Raw genomic sequence first — 14,784 nt, 5'->3', positions numbered from 1 at the left:
TGTAAGATATTATAAAAAGACAATGTTAGCCACATGTGGAGCTGGATCTCTATGTAAATTTATAAACAGATATCAATCCCCTGGCAAAGCTATGTAAACATAACATATAGAATCAGAACAGCTATAATATACTAACGTCACACTGCTCTTTCTTAAGTGTCTGTTTCAAATCTTTGAAGTAGATTCCTTCAACACTAGGTATTACCTGTAATAGACAACAGAAAGGGAAAGCTGTAAATGTGTATGTTATTCCAATAATCTGTTAAAATATTGCAACCGACTTAAAAAGTTGATTAAGCATATAAAATACTTCAAGCTTATATATATACTTCCTTATAAAAAGTCAATTTTCGGGAACCTGAGCCTGTTCCAAATCAGGATTCTTGTCAGAGGTTGTCGTTTGTTGCTGTTTATCATATTTGTTTTTCTTTTATCTTTTGTTCATGAATTAGGCCGTTAGTTTTCTCATATAAATTGTTTTACATTTGTCATTTCCAGGCCTATTATAGCTTAATAATGTGTGGTATGGGTTTTGATCAATTTTGAAGGTTGTTCAGTGACCTATAGTTGCTTACTTCTACATCATTTGGTCTCTGGTGTCTCATTGGCAATCATAAAATAACTTCTTATTTTGATATTAATGTCATATTTGAATGCTAGTGTCATATGGAAAATTTAGCGTTAATGGCAGATTTCTGTTAAATTTATTAGCAATATTTTTAGACTCAGATTTTGAACTTTATAGACACATCCATTGTTGATATACTGTATGTATGTTGATCTCTAGATATTCTTTTATTTTTTTTTTGTGTCACTGGGTTGCTGTCTGATCGCTATATACTATTCAATATATTTAACTGTTAGCTGTTTGAATAGTTCCTATAATATTAAATACAGTTTATTCCTGGAAAAAAATATATCATATAGTAATTTGGTTTATGAAAAACAGAAAACAAAACTCATCCACATCAGTTGAACTTTGGTGGATAGTTGTCTCATTAGCAATCATACCACGACTCCTTATTTTTATATTTATCAAATATCTAACATACCTGCCAAATGAGAGCAAGTGCTCCACCTATGGCCTCTTGACTTCCAGCACAAGGACTCCTCACATAAAACATTACATAGCCAATCTGCAAGAGATAAGTAGATATATAAATATATTGTACTGGAGTAAAATATATCCCAGCTAATCATGCAATTTGATTGGTTGCATTAACAGGGGATATGAGCTCATTTCCACTGTTAACAAAAACGAAGATCAGAAAGGTAATCAATAATGAAATCAACACACTCAAGTATATATAGAATGACTATACATTGTCTCAAAATTTAAAATTTATTTGTACTAGTCTTTGAAACAGGCAGAATGCAAGGCTTAAAACTCACAAGATAGTTGAATAAAGAATGAGCCATCTGAGCTGGAAGGTCCTGAAAATGCAGGATCAACTTTCGTAACAAGAACAGTAACTCTTCTACTTTGTCCAATTTATCTTTCACGGTAAGCTTCTCTAAGAAATGTCGCAGAAACAAGACAGGGTCATCTACTAAGGCATTCCATATAACTTTCTCCGATACCTCAGAAACTGTAAATATAAAAACCATAATGGTCTATGCCTCCTTGTCATACACTGTGCTAAGCTTTATTTGAATCAAAAGACAAAAAGGATATAATGAAGAACTAAGACAAAATCATGTTACATGTATGTAAATCATTCCATACTGATATTCAGTTTTGTATGTAGTTTCGTTTGAAATGCATCAAAAAGTTTAGATAGTCTGGTGATAAAAAAGTCAATAAAATTTGAATGATCTAATAAACCCTCCCCTTTCAGATATTGGACCAGAATCATTTTACGCATAATGTATACCATCATCATTTACTAAAGGTACCAGTACAATTATCTGACAGTTAACAACAATCGTTTACTAAAGGTACCAGTACATTTATCTGACAGTTAACAACAATCGTTTACTAAAGGTACCAGTACAATTATCTGACAGTTAACAACAATCGTTTACTAAAGGTACCAGTACATTTATCTGACAGTTAACAACAATCGTTTACTAAAGGTACCAGTACATTTATCTGACAGTTAACAACAATCGTTTACTAAAGGTACCAGTACATTTATCTGACAGTTAACAACAAGCATTTACTAAACCAGTACATTTATCTGACAGTAAACAACAAGCTTTTACTAAAGGTACCAGTACATTTATCTGACAGTTAACAACAAGCGTTTACTAAAGGTACCAGTACAATTATCTGACAGTTAACAACAATCGTTTACTAAAGGTACCAGTATATTTATCTGACATTTAACAACAATCGTTTACTTAAGGTACCAGTACAATTATCTGACAGTTAACAATAATCGTTTACTAAAGGTACCAGTACAATTATCTGACAGTTATCAACAAGAAATCTACTTCTTCAGTTTTAAGTTGTAAGACTGAAATTGTTTCATTATATGCATACTTTCATACCATGTACTACATCTGCATGAAGTTTAAATAAGATCCATCAGACATTTCAGGAGGAGATGCTTTTACAATATCAATAAAGATGAATCAAATACTTTACAATTAAATTATCTCCCATTCTTGATGGTAGACCAGAAATATTTCACTTTGTGCATATCTCCATATGGTGCACATTTTGTGGATTACCTTTGTACAAAAATCATCGAAACCCATTTGATGGTTGATGATATATTGCTCTTAAAAGATTAATGGAAGGATGGTATATTATTATCTTATTTGGCTGATTTTGTTGAAGTGTTAGTTATTTCAAGTTTTAATTTGGATGGCAAAATGAAATTTTGACAAATTTGTTTTACCTAAATAATCCAAATAAAAACGGGTACCCCTTAATATTCCCCTTTTGTAATTCAATTCCCCCTGGAAATGTAGGAGCAAAGGACAAGATACGATAAGGCCCGTTTTTGGCCCCCCTATTTTCTTTTTTTTTAAATTTTGTTTTGGAAAGCTACTTATTACGTTAAAATATTCCCTTAGGTTTGAAGTTTGTTTGGATGAACTTCAAAACCATTAATTTCAGAAAATGGGTGAGGTGAGGGGGTAAAAGGGCATCAAAAACGCCAAAAGAAGGAAAGAGTACGATTTTTGGCCATTGTTTCTTAAGATTTAATAGCGTGCGCCTACGGAGAAAATTATGGCGATTTAGACAGCAAAAACAGTTCTCATGACATTCGAATAAAAAAATTCCTGGGTCACGTTGGCGCAGGCACTAAAAAACTAAAAATTAGTTGTACGGAACACCTGCAAAGTAAATAATAATTACAATATTTGAATAATAACATAAAGTTTACCCCCCTCACCTCACCCAGTTGCTAAAATTAGTAGTTTTGAAGTTCACCCAAACAAACTTCAAACCTCAGGGAATATTTTAACATAATAAGTAGCTTTCCAAAACAGAATTTGAAAAATGAGAAAATAGGGGGGCCAAAAACAGGCCTTATCGTACCTTGTCCTTTAAAATATGAAAGAGAGTTGAAACACTGGAAAAGTTTCACTTAATCATTGTTGAAAAATGACAAACCTCAAACAACTTTTATAGAGAAATTTGGAAATTATCCATAGAATCTTTTATGACATGAAAGCATCACTAGTTAAACAAACTTGCACTGAAACAGACACTTCAATCTGAACAGCTCCTAACAGACTGAACAATTAATTGTTAAGTCATGTTTAGTGTTTCAGTCAATTTTACAAACATATCCACCGTAAATTCAGACTGTTCAGAAGTTATTGTTTACCCTTTACAAAACAAGAACATCCAGAATTGCCTAAACAATACTTGATTTACTGTTAGCAAAATGTCTAAATAGTACTGAATTTACACCTAGGAATTATCTGAAAATTAACTTAAACTCTTAAACTCTTAAACAAGACTTATTGTTTTTTTTTGGTTCAGACTTTTCAGATGATGTTAAGATCAAAATGGCCTTTTAAGACTACACTAGTGCATGTACTCAAGGTGTTTAAGTCACAAATTAGCTACACAACAGTCTTTAAGACCTTTAAGCATAAAGTCTCTCTTTTGTATATACTAATTTTCTATTTTATCTAACATTTACTTCTCGTCTTGAAGTTTTAAATTGTGATCAGCCTTGAAATAATTCAATTATCTAATGCAATTCAAAATATAAACATTTCCTTATAAATATCGGTTCAATAACATAAATGGTACCACTTTTGCTGCACCAGATGCACATTTTGACAACAAATGTCTCTTCGGTGATGCTCGAGGCCAAATTATTGGAAAAACCAAAACTTATATAAACATTGAAGAGCTAATCAAACCTTAAGTATAGCCATATCTGGACAAGGAATCAGAACTCCCAAACATTTATATCAATAATAAAGACAGTTCTCTGCTCATAAATTTTACCTGATATGCCTTCACTGTTTACATCTCCATCATCCAACATGTGAATGATTGGTAAAACACAGGCACAGATGCATGATGGGAAAAATGATTGGGCCATCTGCACGTGATGTACATGTTCTGTTCTCTCCTCCTCTCCTGAATATAAAACAATAATATATGATTCAACTTCTTGTAAATGACATGAAATTTTAAATTTTGTATGATAAATCAAAGTCAAATAATCTGAATTAACTGTATATCAAATAATTACACTTTTACACACTGTACTTTTATTCAAACAAAACAGTTGATGAATGAATCATTTAACCTTACACTGGGTTTTACTCAAATAAAATTGACTGCTGTTAAGTCCTAATCACATTCTATTTTATGCTGGGGATTTGAAATGCCCTTTTGGAACTTTGTAAAAATTTAGACAGGTATTCCACCTAAAAATATCCAAATTCTGCTTGCATTCACAAAAAATTAGGACAGAAATCAAAATAATTTATTTTTGCAAAATGCTAATTTTTACCATTTGCTCCATATACTGAATAAAAGGTTATCTAATCAATTTTTTTAACAGTACATAAATTGTCATCTTCCCTAGCCAAGGATTACAATCCAGTCCCCTCCTCTCCACCCTTGGCAGATTAAGTCAACATTTGTGATTACAATGCTGCAATCTCTACCAGCAGACAAAAGTCACGCCCAAAACGACTACATCATTCTTGACCAATGGCAGCACTTGAACTCTCATCAGTGTGGAGGTGTAAAAATGGTTGTGTCTAGTGTTTACAAATTTCGTGAAGCAGGATCCGAAAATGTACGTTGACATTCCAATATTTGCGCGAAAAATATATACAGGAACTTCAATTAGTTGATTAAGAACTTTAAAATTGTCACTAAATATCGTCCTATATTTTGGGAGTAAAGATTTGTTGCAATTGTTTATTAACGTTTTCTACATTTACACATGATCATCTCAAAGGCGCTTTTTGATTGGAGGCAGCCAGTTACAACTGCGACCAATGAAAACCATTACCTCGTGGATCCTAAATTATATCTTAATCCGCCAAGGGTGGAGAGGAGGGGAGTGGATCGTAATCCTTGGCTAGCAAAGATGATAAATTGTAGCCCTTATAAATAGATAGTGAACATTGCCTTAAGGTGTTGTCTCAAGTGTCAACTATAAGGCTAGGTGTATAACAATGTAGATTCTTTGCAACACAAGGTTTTATGCATTTTTTTTTTAGAAATTTGACCTTTCTGACTACTTATTATAAATGTGATCTGGACATCTGATCTAGTCACCTCAAAAATAGATAGACCTTTCTGCCAACAAAAAAATGTTTTTCTGTAAAACTAAACGCACGACTTTTGTATAACATTATCTGGAAGTAAAATATTCCTTTACTTTTTTGGTCTTTTATAGCAGCTGTGATTTTGATCTATGATCTAGTGACATCAAATTACATGAATAGGGTATTCCAACTGCTCATGTTGCCTTTAAATTAGTATGATTAACATTGAATGTATATGACAAAAGATGCAATTCAGAAATAAGGTTTCCCCAAATAATAGTCTACCAAATGTTGCAGCCTGCAATGACCTTGAAATTTGACCACAATATCAAATTTAATCTTTCTTTCCCCAAGGTATACTTTAAACCTAATAAAGATCTAATAGAGGTCTTTCACATTCATGCATTTTTCTGTACATTTCTGATGTCACAATGATTATGTCATAACGTCACAGTAAGAGTCAATTCACCATTTCAGAATCTGAAGGATTATGGGTAATTTGATTGTTCGTACCCCAAAATGAATACTATGTTATGTCATTGGTTAAATTTCCATTATTTAGGATGTTGTAAGCTAATCACAATGTTTTGGTGTATGCTTGTGAAAGTTTTACCCAGAATTCATTAGATTCCCAATGACCAATTGCTCAATGACGTCATTTATGCCGATTGACCTCAGGTCAACCAGCATAATTCATTTATAAAAAAAAACTGGAAATTGGTTTATTTGCTTTTCAAAAATAATGTACAGATGCCAAAATGTTGAAAAAAAAGGGAAGGGAGCCATTCAAAACAAGTTTTACAAAGTCAATAAGGGTTAATAAATCTATTGTAGTATCAAGTATACATCTCACAGAATCCATCATTATTAGTATTCCAAATCAGTTTACTATGGATTCATTATTATTCAGGGGTACCAATTTTCGTTGATCACGTGGGTAGAGGCAAACCACGAATATAAGTGTTTAACAAAGTATAAATTTTTGGTCTATATGTAAAATTTGGCATAACCACAAAGTACTGTAAAATTCAGAAATTATTGCGAGGTTTTTATTAACGCAAATAATGCAACCCGGTGAGTGTTGCAATAATAAGAATAGGCATTTTGATATCTGAAACATATATCTGTGGACAAATTTTCCTAAAATCTCAATAATTAATCTCACATCTTTGTCCTTTCTTCGAAAATCGCAATAATAAATACATGCAATAATTTCTGAATTTACATTATTCAAGAAAACACAATTTTCTTCAATCCACAAAAATTGGTAACCACGAAAAATATATATCGTTCCACAGTAAATAAACAGATTTAAAAACAATAATTAGACAAGACAAAACACAGACTGGGAACAGAGGATAATACATGGCAATATATAAAGGTAGAAAGCAAATTCATCTTAGTTTTCTAAACAGTATATGCATGCACTGTTTGTCAGACCAATTTTCGTTATCAAAAATGTTATCACCAAGTCCAGCATAATATAAACCTATTTTCTTATTCAATGCAGGTTTCATCAAAAGTTATTTAAGAAGCTGTTTCCTGAGGAAATTAATATTTCCAATTTGAACATATTGACCAAGCTCTCTTTACAAAAGTTTTAATTGAAGGCATGTTTCACAACTTTGATACAGCATTAGCGAATATATTCTCTTGAAAAAAGTTCAATTCTAAAAAAAAATATAAGATTGATAAAAACACTTCTTAAATTTTTTTCTATTTCTAATTTTAATCCTCCATTTGCAGTAAAAATCATTTCAGAACAAGAGTAAATTTATTGCAAATGATATTGAGTAGTACTTCTTAATTATGTCAGCAATGTTTTAGATTGCACTTCAAAAGCATAAAAAGAAATTGACAATTCATTAGAAATAATAAAGGAAGATCATTTTTATTAAGCCAGGGCAATCTGCATATGTACAGAACCTGTGCATTTATGTAAATAGTAGAGCATTCCTAAACAGAATCTAAATAAGAAATCTTTTTAATAGCATCTATACCATCCCTTACATACATGACATAATGAATGGCTTAATATCTAGTTGATATTTCAAAAACTGGTGACTTGCCAAAAAATAGGATATAGAATCCTGGTCTTTGTGATAATTCAGTTAAAATTTTTGAAAAGACTACATAACGTATTACGCAATCTACTACGAGTAATCAACAGCTCATTCACTGGGGCTGTTTCAGGATGCCTACCTTCCATACCACGAGACCAGTGTACGCTTCCATTCCTCCAAGACAAGCTACGACCCTGCATGTTTGCACGATTAGCAGGAGCAAGGGACACACGTCGTGCAGCCAAGTTAAGCTCTTCAGGTATCACTGCCACTAAAGACATGTTAAAGCAAGATGCAAGGTTAAAGGTTAAAAGGACAAGCACATATTAGTTCACACAAAGGTTAAAACATACAAAACACAAGCATTTAGACATGACTTTGATTATAAACAGTTGTTGTTAGGGTCAGTTTACATGCATAAAAGTAATTGACCATTCAGTTTTATACCAGAATCAATTATGATATCATTTTATAGTATATATTCCTGTCTTGTAGATTTTAGCTTTTATATGCCTTTTAATATTTTTCTTCACATACATGTACAAATGTATACTGTTAACCAACTTATTTTTCCTTATACTTTATTTCACGTTAAGTTCTTTCAAGCCATCTAATAGCGTAAATTTATTTTCGTGATCTTTTCTTTTTTTGTGATATATTCATATTTATATAAAGGGAAGATACAAGTTTCACATAATAGTGATGATCTAAATTAGCATTATTTTTCTACTTGCAAAATTCGTGAAAATTAGTTGTTTTACAGTATTATTTACGAAAAATCTTTTATTTCATCATGCTGTACATATAATTTAATAAGAGTTAAGGGTATATACGAAAACAATGGCAGCAGGTTTACACATGGATTGAAGGTATTAGAAGGGCAGCAAGGCAATGGATAGGGTTTAGTAAGAAAGAAAAAGATTGTATCCACATATATAATTATAGAAATTAAAAGTCTGGCAGAATTTTCTATTGATATTCTCCATATTAGGGGGCAACATATATCCAGGATCTATTCGGAATTGTACATCTTTAATATGTAATTCTATCAGGTTACATGAATTTGATTTTAGATTTTACTTTCAGAAATTTCCTAAAATAATTACGAATTAAAAGTGATACCTTCTTCATGTTCATCAGTTGCATGATGTAGAGCTGGCTCGTCGGCCGCTAACTGTGGAACTGGCACTGTTGTCATCTGGAAGTTCTCTCGTCCAATACGTTTTCTCTCCTCCTCTGCCTGAAGAGCTTTCCTTATCATTTCCTGTTGCTCTTTTCTTCTTGTTGTTGTTGCTGTAACTAAGGATTTCTGTTAAAAAAGAAAATTAAAATATATCCAAGGACTCAAAATGTTGTCATAAAACTTTTTTATTGTGCAAAGGCAGAAGGTAAATAACACATACTGAATATCAAGACATAACACATGAAGAATTTATATCTTTTAGTAATTGCTGTTTCATTGACATATATCCCATCTCTCCTGCTAATTATAGATTATCGTTGGTCATCTCAACGAAATTGATTTTCTCGCTTGAGCCGGTGAGAAAAGCAATCGAGTTGAGATGACCAATGATAATCTGTTTATTGCTATTTTACCTATGAAGACGTTGTTTATTTCATTGACAATGGCACATGCGCCCTTAGTTTCTATAATAATTTTCATAACACTCTACTGTGCTGAGAAAGGAAATTGTCAGTCAGTAAGATCAAAGGTAAATTTCGTAAAATAGCGGTAATAACATATATACAATAAATACAGAGGTATCATAGATATAAATTTTCCAATGGTTAACGGTAGAATTGCATTTTTATCAAATCATGTTGGTTTTTTTTAAAAATGAGCTATTTGGTTCTCCAAAAGGCATTACTGCCCATACAAAAACTGATATCTAAACTTTGTAAAACAATATCTTACAGTTTCTTCTTGGTTAACTGTGACTTCCTCTATCTTTGCCTTAAAATGAGGTGTCCATGGAGGATCTACAACTGATTGCATTGGTAGCCCAATGGTAGGTGATGGAAGTGTAAAATCTATGTTAGGTGGTGGTAGCTGAAATTACACAACATAATTGATGTTATCAGAGCTGACAAATTCAATTAACATAGTACATCAATACACAAAGATGGTATTCAATCGATGTTCATAATGGCTAAACAGAATGATCTGAGATGTTCTTTCATTTTTGCAAGAGATGCTAAAGATGAAATCACAATAAAATCCTCTCACGTAAAATTTGATCTTCATGAAAGTTTTGAATAAGGGACTACAAAAGTGCTAAAATAAACTCTTGCTAACCAGGTTTTGTCCTGGAAATCGTGAAATTGATCCACTTTACAATACAGTATGGAAAGGTGAACATATTGCTGAAGGCTCGCTGCATTGAACAATGAATTCTATAATAAGGCAATTGAAATTTCAAAGATAAAAAAATTACATTAAAACTGATGTATCTAACCTATCTCAAAGAAAAGATTTCCATACACAAAGTCATTGATGAAGAAAATCAAATGGACAAGAATTTAACATACCTTAAAGAAAAGGTTTGCTCCATCTTCCATTCTTGGCCATACCTGATGACGAAACTTCCATAGAGTTCCAAATCTACAAGATACCATTTATACATGAACATAATCTGGTAGAAAAAACTCCATACATGTAACAATACAGAACTAAAGTTCATGCATATGTTTTTGCAGTATAAAGGAACTATAGAGTCAAAGAACAAGTTTTAGACTTTTATAAATAATTGGCAGAAATTAAAAAGTAAAAATAAGGGTATATCATGAAGTTGTCAATAAATCTCATATTACTTGTAAGGCATTGCAGATAAAAAAAAGGGGGCATTAGGCAGAAGTATATGAGAAAAACATTCTAAAACAAGATTAAGAAGGCATGAAGTGGTCATAAGTGGAAATCTTTACAGCTCTTTTCACAATGCTAGCAAGGCAAAGGTTTGTTTGGCTTGCTTGCTTTGTTTGTATCAATTTTTGCTCAAGCATTGTAATTAAGATTGACATCTGAAAATAACATAAAAAGGAGGATTTAAACTTGTATACATTATATTTAAATTTGATTGGACATTATCAAATAATCAAATTTACCTTTACACAGATTCAACTCCGCCTACTTATATTGTTTTCAGATGTCAATCTTAATTACAATGCTTGAGCAAACATTGATACAAACAAAGCAAGCAAGCCAAACAGACCTTTGTCTTGCTAGCATTATGAAAATAGCTGTAATTGTCACTAGCATATTTCACCTGGAAGATTTTTATCATGTATGAAGAAATTTGATGAAAAAGTGAAATTTTGTTGAAAAAAACCCCCTAAAAGCAAGGATCAAAATCATACTAAATTGCAAATGAAACTGGAAACCTTAGAAAGATTGGCCTATAACTATTGAGTGGGGTATAACAATATTTTACTTTTTGAAAGTCTAAGCTACTTTACATTGACAACAGTAATTGTAATTAATCACAAACAATGAACAAAGACAGACAAAAAGTACTGACAAAAAATGGCAGTATTTATGAGCAAGACAAAGATATCACATACCTTAGGACAGCATTGACTCTCTGTGCAGCATCTTCATGCTGTAGCTGTTTCACAATCAGACTCTGAGCTTTCTCTGGAGCCTTGACTGATGTTAATAGGAACACAGACGCTGAAATGAAAATTTCCAATATTTTTTACCTATTTGAACATTCATGAAGGTAACAAGTGAACAGAATATGGAAGGAAACCCATCATTAAATTTAAATTCTTATTACAAATACTTAGGTGAATGGGGTTGTAACCAACAAACAAATATACGTGGAGTTGATGAGTACTGTGAATTCATTATCATTCATTGGATACCAATTTTCATGGATTTCATGGGTAAAGGGGAATCACAAATTTAAATGTTTAATGAATTACAAATTTTCTCTAGGAATGCATGCAGACTTCAACAAAAACACGAAATCAAATACCCACAAAAATGCAAGTTGTCCACAATCCCTGAAAACTGGTACTGAGGAAAATAAATGAATCCACACTATGATTTTTGTTAGTATCTAAGTTAAGTAAATCAGGTAGTTCAGATGCCCTGTCATTGAAATAAGTATAGATATTATTGAAATACTACTTTTCAGTGTTTTTATGAAAATGTAGATGTTGGTCAATTTTCAAATAGTTTTTGTATCAGCAAATATATAGTGCATGCAAGAAGGAATTAAATTATATAATTACCACAATGTTTTATTAAATTATTATTTATATGGTTTTTCCATGCACTAAGCATGTTCCAATAACAGATAAGCAATTTTTCATCTTGTGAGGAAAAGTAAGAATATACCATCTTTAAGTTGTATAATATAATAATATATCGTACCATAGCAATATAAAATAAGATTATTATATAAAAGGATCACAATAATTATGAATCAATAAATATAATAAAGTTGAGTAGAAAAAGTACCTGCTGAAGCAGCTAGTTCCTGGTCATTTTCTATCATTAGCTCCCATGCTACTGGTAAAATGTCAGAAAAATTATCATCTGTCAGGATTGGAGCTGCTTTTGCTAGTATTCCCATAGGACATTGGGTTAACTTCTGAGCCTACAAAATACGATCATATTCAATAGATTTTGCCTCTCTCAGGGCTGTTCTAAAATTGATCATGTAAGGAAGGATGCGATGCACTCAAATGGTTGCATTTTCCTACTGATTTTGTAAGAATTACAAGTAAAATGAAAATTTATTTCATGTGTGGTTGGGGTCTCAAAAAAGTGCCTCCCATGCCCCCCATGGGTTTAATTTTGGAACAGCCCCAAGGTCATACACTATAAATTGATATAGGGGAATGAAATTTTGATTGTACTAGAATATCTAAATGTTAAATTATAATCTTGCATTAGATAAACATCGCACAAGGTTATCTTCACTATAACTAGATCTGTGAGTGAACTCATAACAGTATAAATTGTGTCCCTCCATCCCGCCCTGCATTACTATTAGTATACAGACCTACATAAATTCAATGAGCTCCCCTTCAACATTTTGGAACATAAACCAACAGACAGACAAATGGATAAAACGGACAGGGTGATTCCTACATACCCACCCCCAAAAAAAACTTTGTTTGCAGTGATTATAAAAAGATTTTACCTTTTGAAAGTCTAAGCTACTTTTCATTGTCAACCTATTTCTTTTTTTGTTTTGACTTCTCATTATTGGTAGACTGAGAAGTGATATATCAAGAGATACATGTATATGGCAGGGTATTAAGAAATCACCACTCAATTAATACCTATTTTAATTTTCTTACATAAACAGTAAAACCAGTTTTAACCAAATCTTTAACAAATAAAGGATCTGTGTTAATTGACCTCTTGTTTCAAGACATGACAATGAATATCCCTTAGTAATTTAACCTGAATAAACCAAACACATGCCCTATCTGAATAAAATCTTCAGCCAAGAATTGGTTCCATTCCGTATCTTGATATTGCCCTGTGTTTTTTATTTCTCTGTTGTTATTGAGTAATGCCAAATCTCTTATTGTTTTGCATTGAATGGCAGATAGTTATTTGTAAATTACTGTTTACTCCACCATATATAGCTTTTTCAACTGAATGTAGCGTTTTTCATATCATGGACAATGTAGGCACTAGGATTTTGCTGCATATGAGTTTTATTCAACTGCACAAGTTCAGTAAGGGCTGTTCCAGGATTAGATGTATATGGGGCATGGGAAGCACTTTTTTTAAGACAGTGACCACCAATAAAATAAAAATTTCATTTTACTTATAATTCTTACAAAACTCTAGGGAAAATGCAACCACCAATATTTAATAAATATGAGTGCCTCCCATCACCCCCTCCCCCTATTCAATAATTTTTGGAACAGCCCTAAGATTCTTTCAGAATCAACACAACATAAATTAACCATTGTTTCTTAAAATACTGCCAACTGAAAGAATTCATCTGGCCTTTGTTAGTCTTGTATGTTTTTTAATTCTAGTTCATTTATATGTTTTGGAGTTTAGTGTGACATCCATTTTCACGGAACTAGTACACAATTTTATTTAGGGGCCAGCTGAGGACCATCTCCGGGTGCAGGATTTTCTCGCTGCGTTGAAGACCCATTGGTGGCCTTCGGCTGTTGTCTGTTCTTTGGTCGGGTTGTTGTCTCTTTGACATATTCCCCATTTCCATTCTCAATTTTATAGTAAAACTCACTTGCATACATATGTACATCAATTCCTATCCCTTACTTACTAATGTATGTATATCAGGTCTAGGGAGACCTTGGTGGCCAAGTGGTCTAAGTATTCCAACTACTGTATCACTAGCCTTTCAACACTGAGGTAGTGAGTTCAAACCCCTCAAGAGGAGGGTGCATTTGCTCAAATCTTAATTGACTATGATTGTTAGTTTTCTGCCTAAGGTCAGTGGTTCTCTCCAGGCACTTAGCTTCCTCCATCAATAAAATCTGACCGCCACAAAATAGCCAATTGTGCTGAAAGTGGCATTAAACACCTATCAATCAATCAATCAATCAATCAATATATTAAGTGTAATGTACCTGTGAGTTGATATATTTCATGATTGGGGTATCCTCTTTGACTTCCTTGAGTTTCTCTTCCTTTTTCCATGTAGAAGTTAGTTTCATTTTACCCATAGATACATCTGTTTTTATCTTCTCCAGCAATGGAGTACTTTCTCTCCTTCTTGTTGGTGAGGAACTGTGAAATACTGACTCCTTCAAAATAAAATGGAAACTTTCAGTTACAAAAACCATACTTATAAGATAAGATATTTTTATTCCCACTAAAGGGTCCATTAAGAGCAAAAAGGTTTAATACAATGATTTTTTATAATTGACACAATAATTTTGACAATCATATATAAATATGAATATAATCAACTAAATTTTAAGATCTTAAGCCACAGCCAGATTAGAGCCATAAGCATATGTGTAAATAAAATGCTCCGCAGGGTGCAGCTTGATACGACCACAGAGGTCGAACCCT

The 14,784-nt window shown here is 32.4% G+C and overlaps 1 protein-coding gene across 1 annotated transcript in view; it reads right to left on the bottom strand.

The window, feature by feature from the left end:
- The window catches only part of LOC127703784 (protein unc-80 homolog), a 78,627-nt gene that overhangs the window by 35,945 nt on the left and 27,898 nt on the right, over positions 1–14,784 (bottom strand). The window contains exons 18-28 of the mRNA XM_052207868.1: positions 14,337–14,513; positions 12,229–12,367; positions 11,325–11,433; positions 10,296–10,368; positions 9,682–9,816; positions 8,889–9,075; positions 7,906–8,037; positions 4,421–4,555; positions 1,393–1,589; positions 1,053–1,136; positions 137–205 (exon numbers count right to left, since the gene is read on the bottom strand). Coding sequence (XP_052063828.1) covers positions 137–205; positions 1,053–1,136; positions 1,393–1,589; positions 4,421–4,555; positions 7,906–8,037; positions 8,889–9,075; positions 9,682–9,816; positions 10,296–10,368; positions 11,325–11,433; positions 12,229–12,367; positions 14,337–14,513 — 1,437 coding nt within the window. The remainder of the gene's footprint in view (positions 1–136; positions 206–1,052; positions 1,137–1,392; positions 1,590–4,420; positions 4,556–7,905; positions 8,038–8,888; positions 9,076–9,681; positions 9,817–10,295; positions 10,369–11,324; positions 11,434–12,228; positions 12,368–14,336; positions 14,514–14,784) is intronic.

This window comes from Mytilus californianus, unplaced genomic scaffold (genome assembly GCF_021869535.1).
Source record: "Mytilus californianus isolate M0D057914Y unplaced genomic scaffold, xbMytCali1.0.p SCAF_50, whole genome shotgun sequence".
Classification (NCBI taxonomy): Eukaryota; Metazoa; Mollusca; class Bivalvia; order Mytilida; family Mytilidae; genus Mytilus; species Mytilus californianus.
This window is presented reverse-complemented; position numbering and strand designations above follow the sequence as displayed.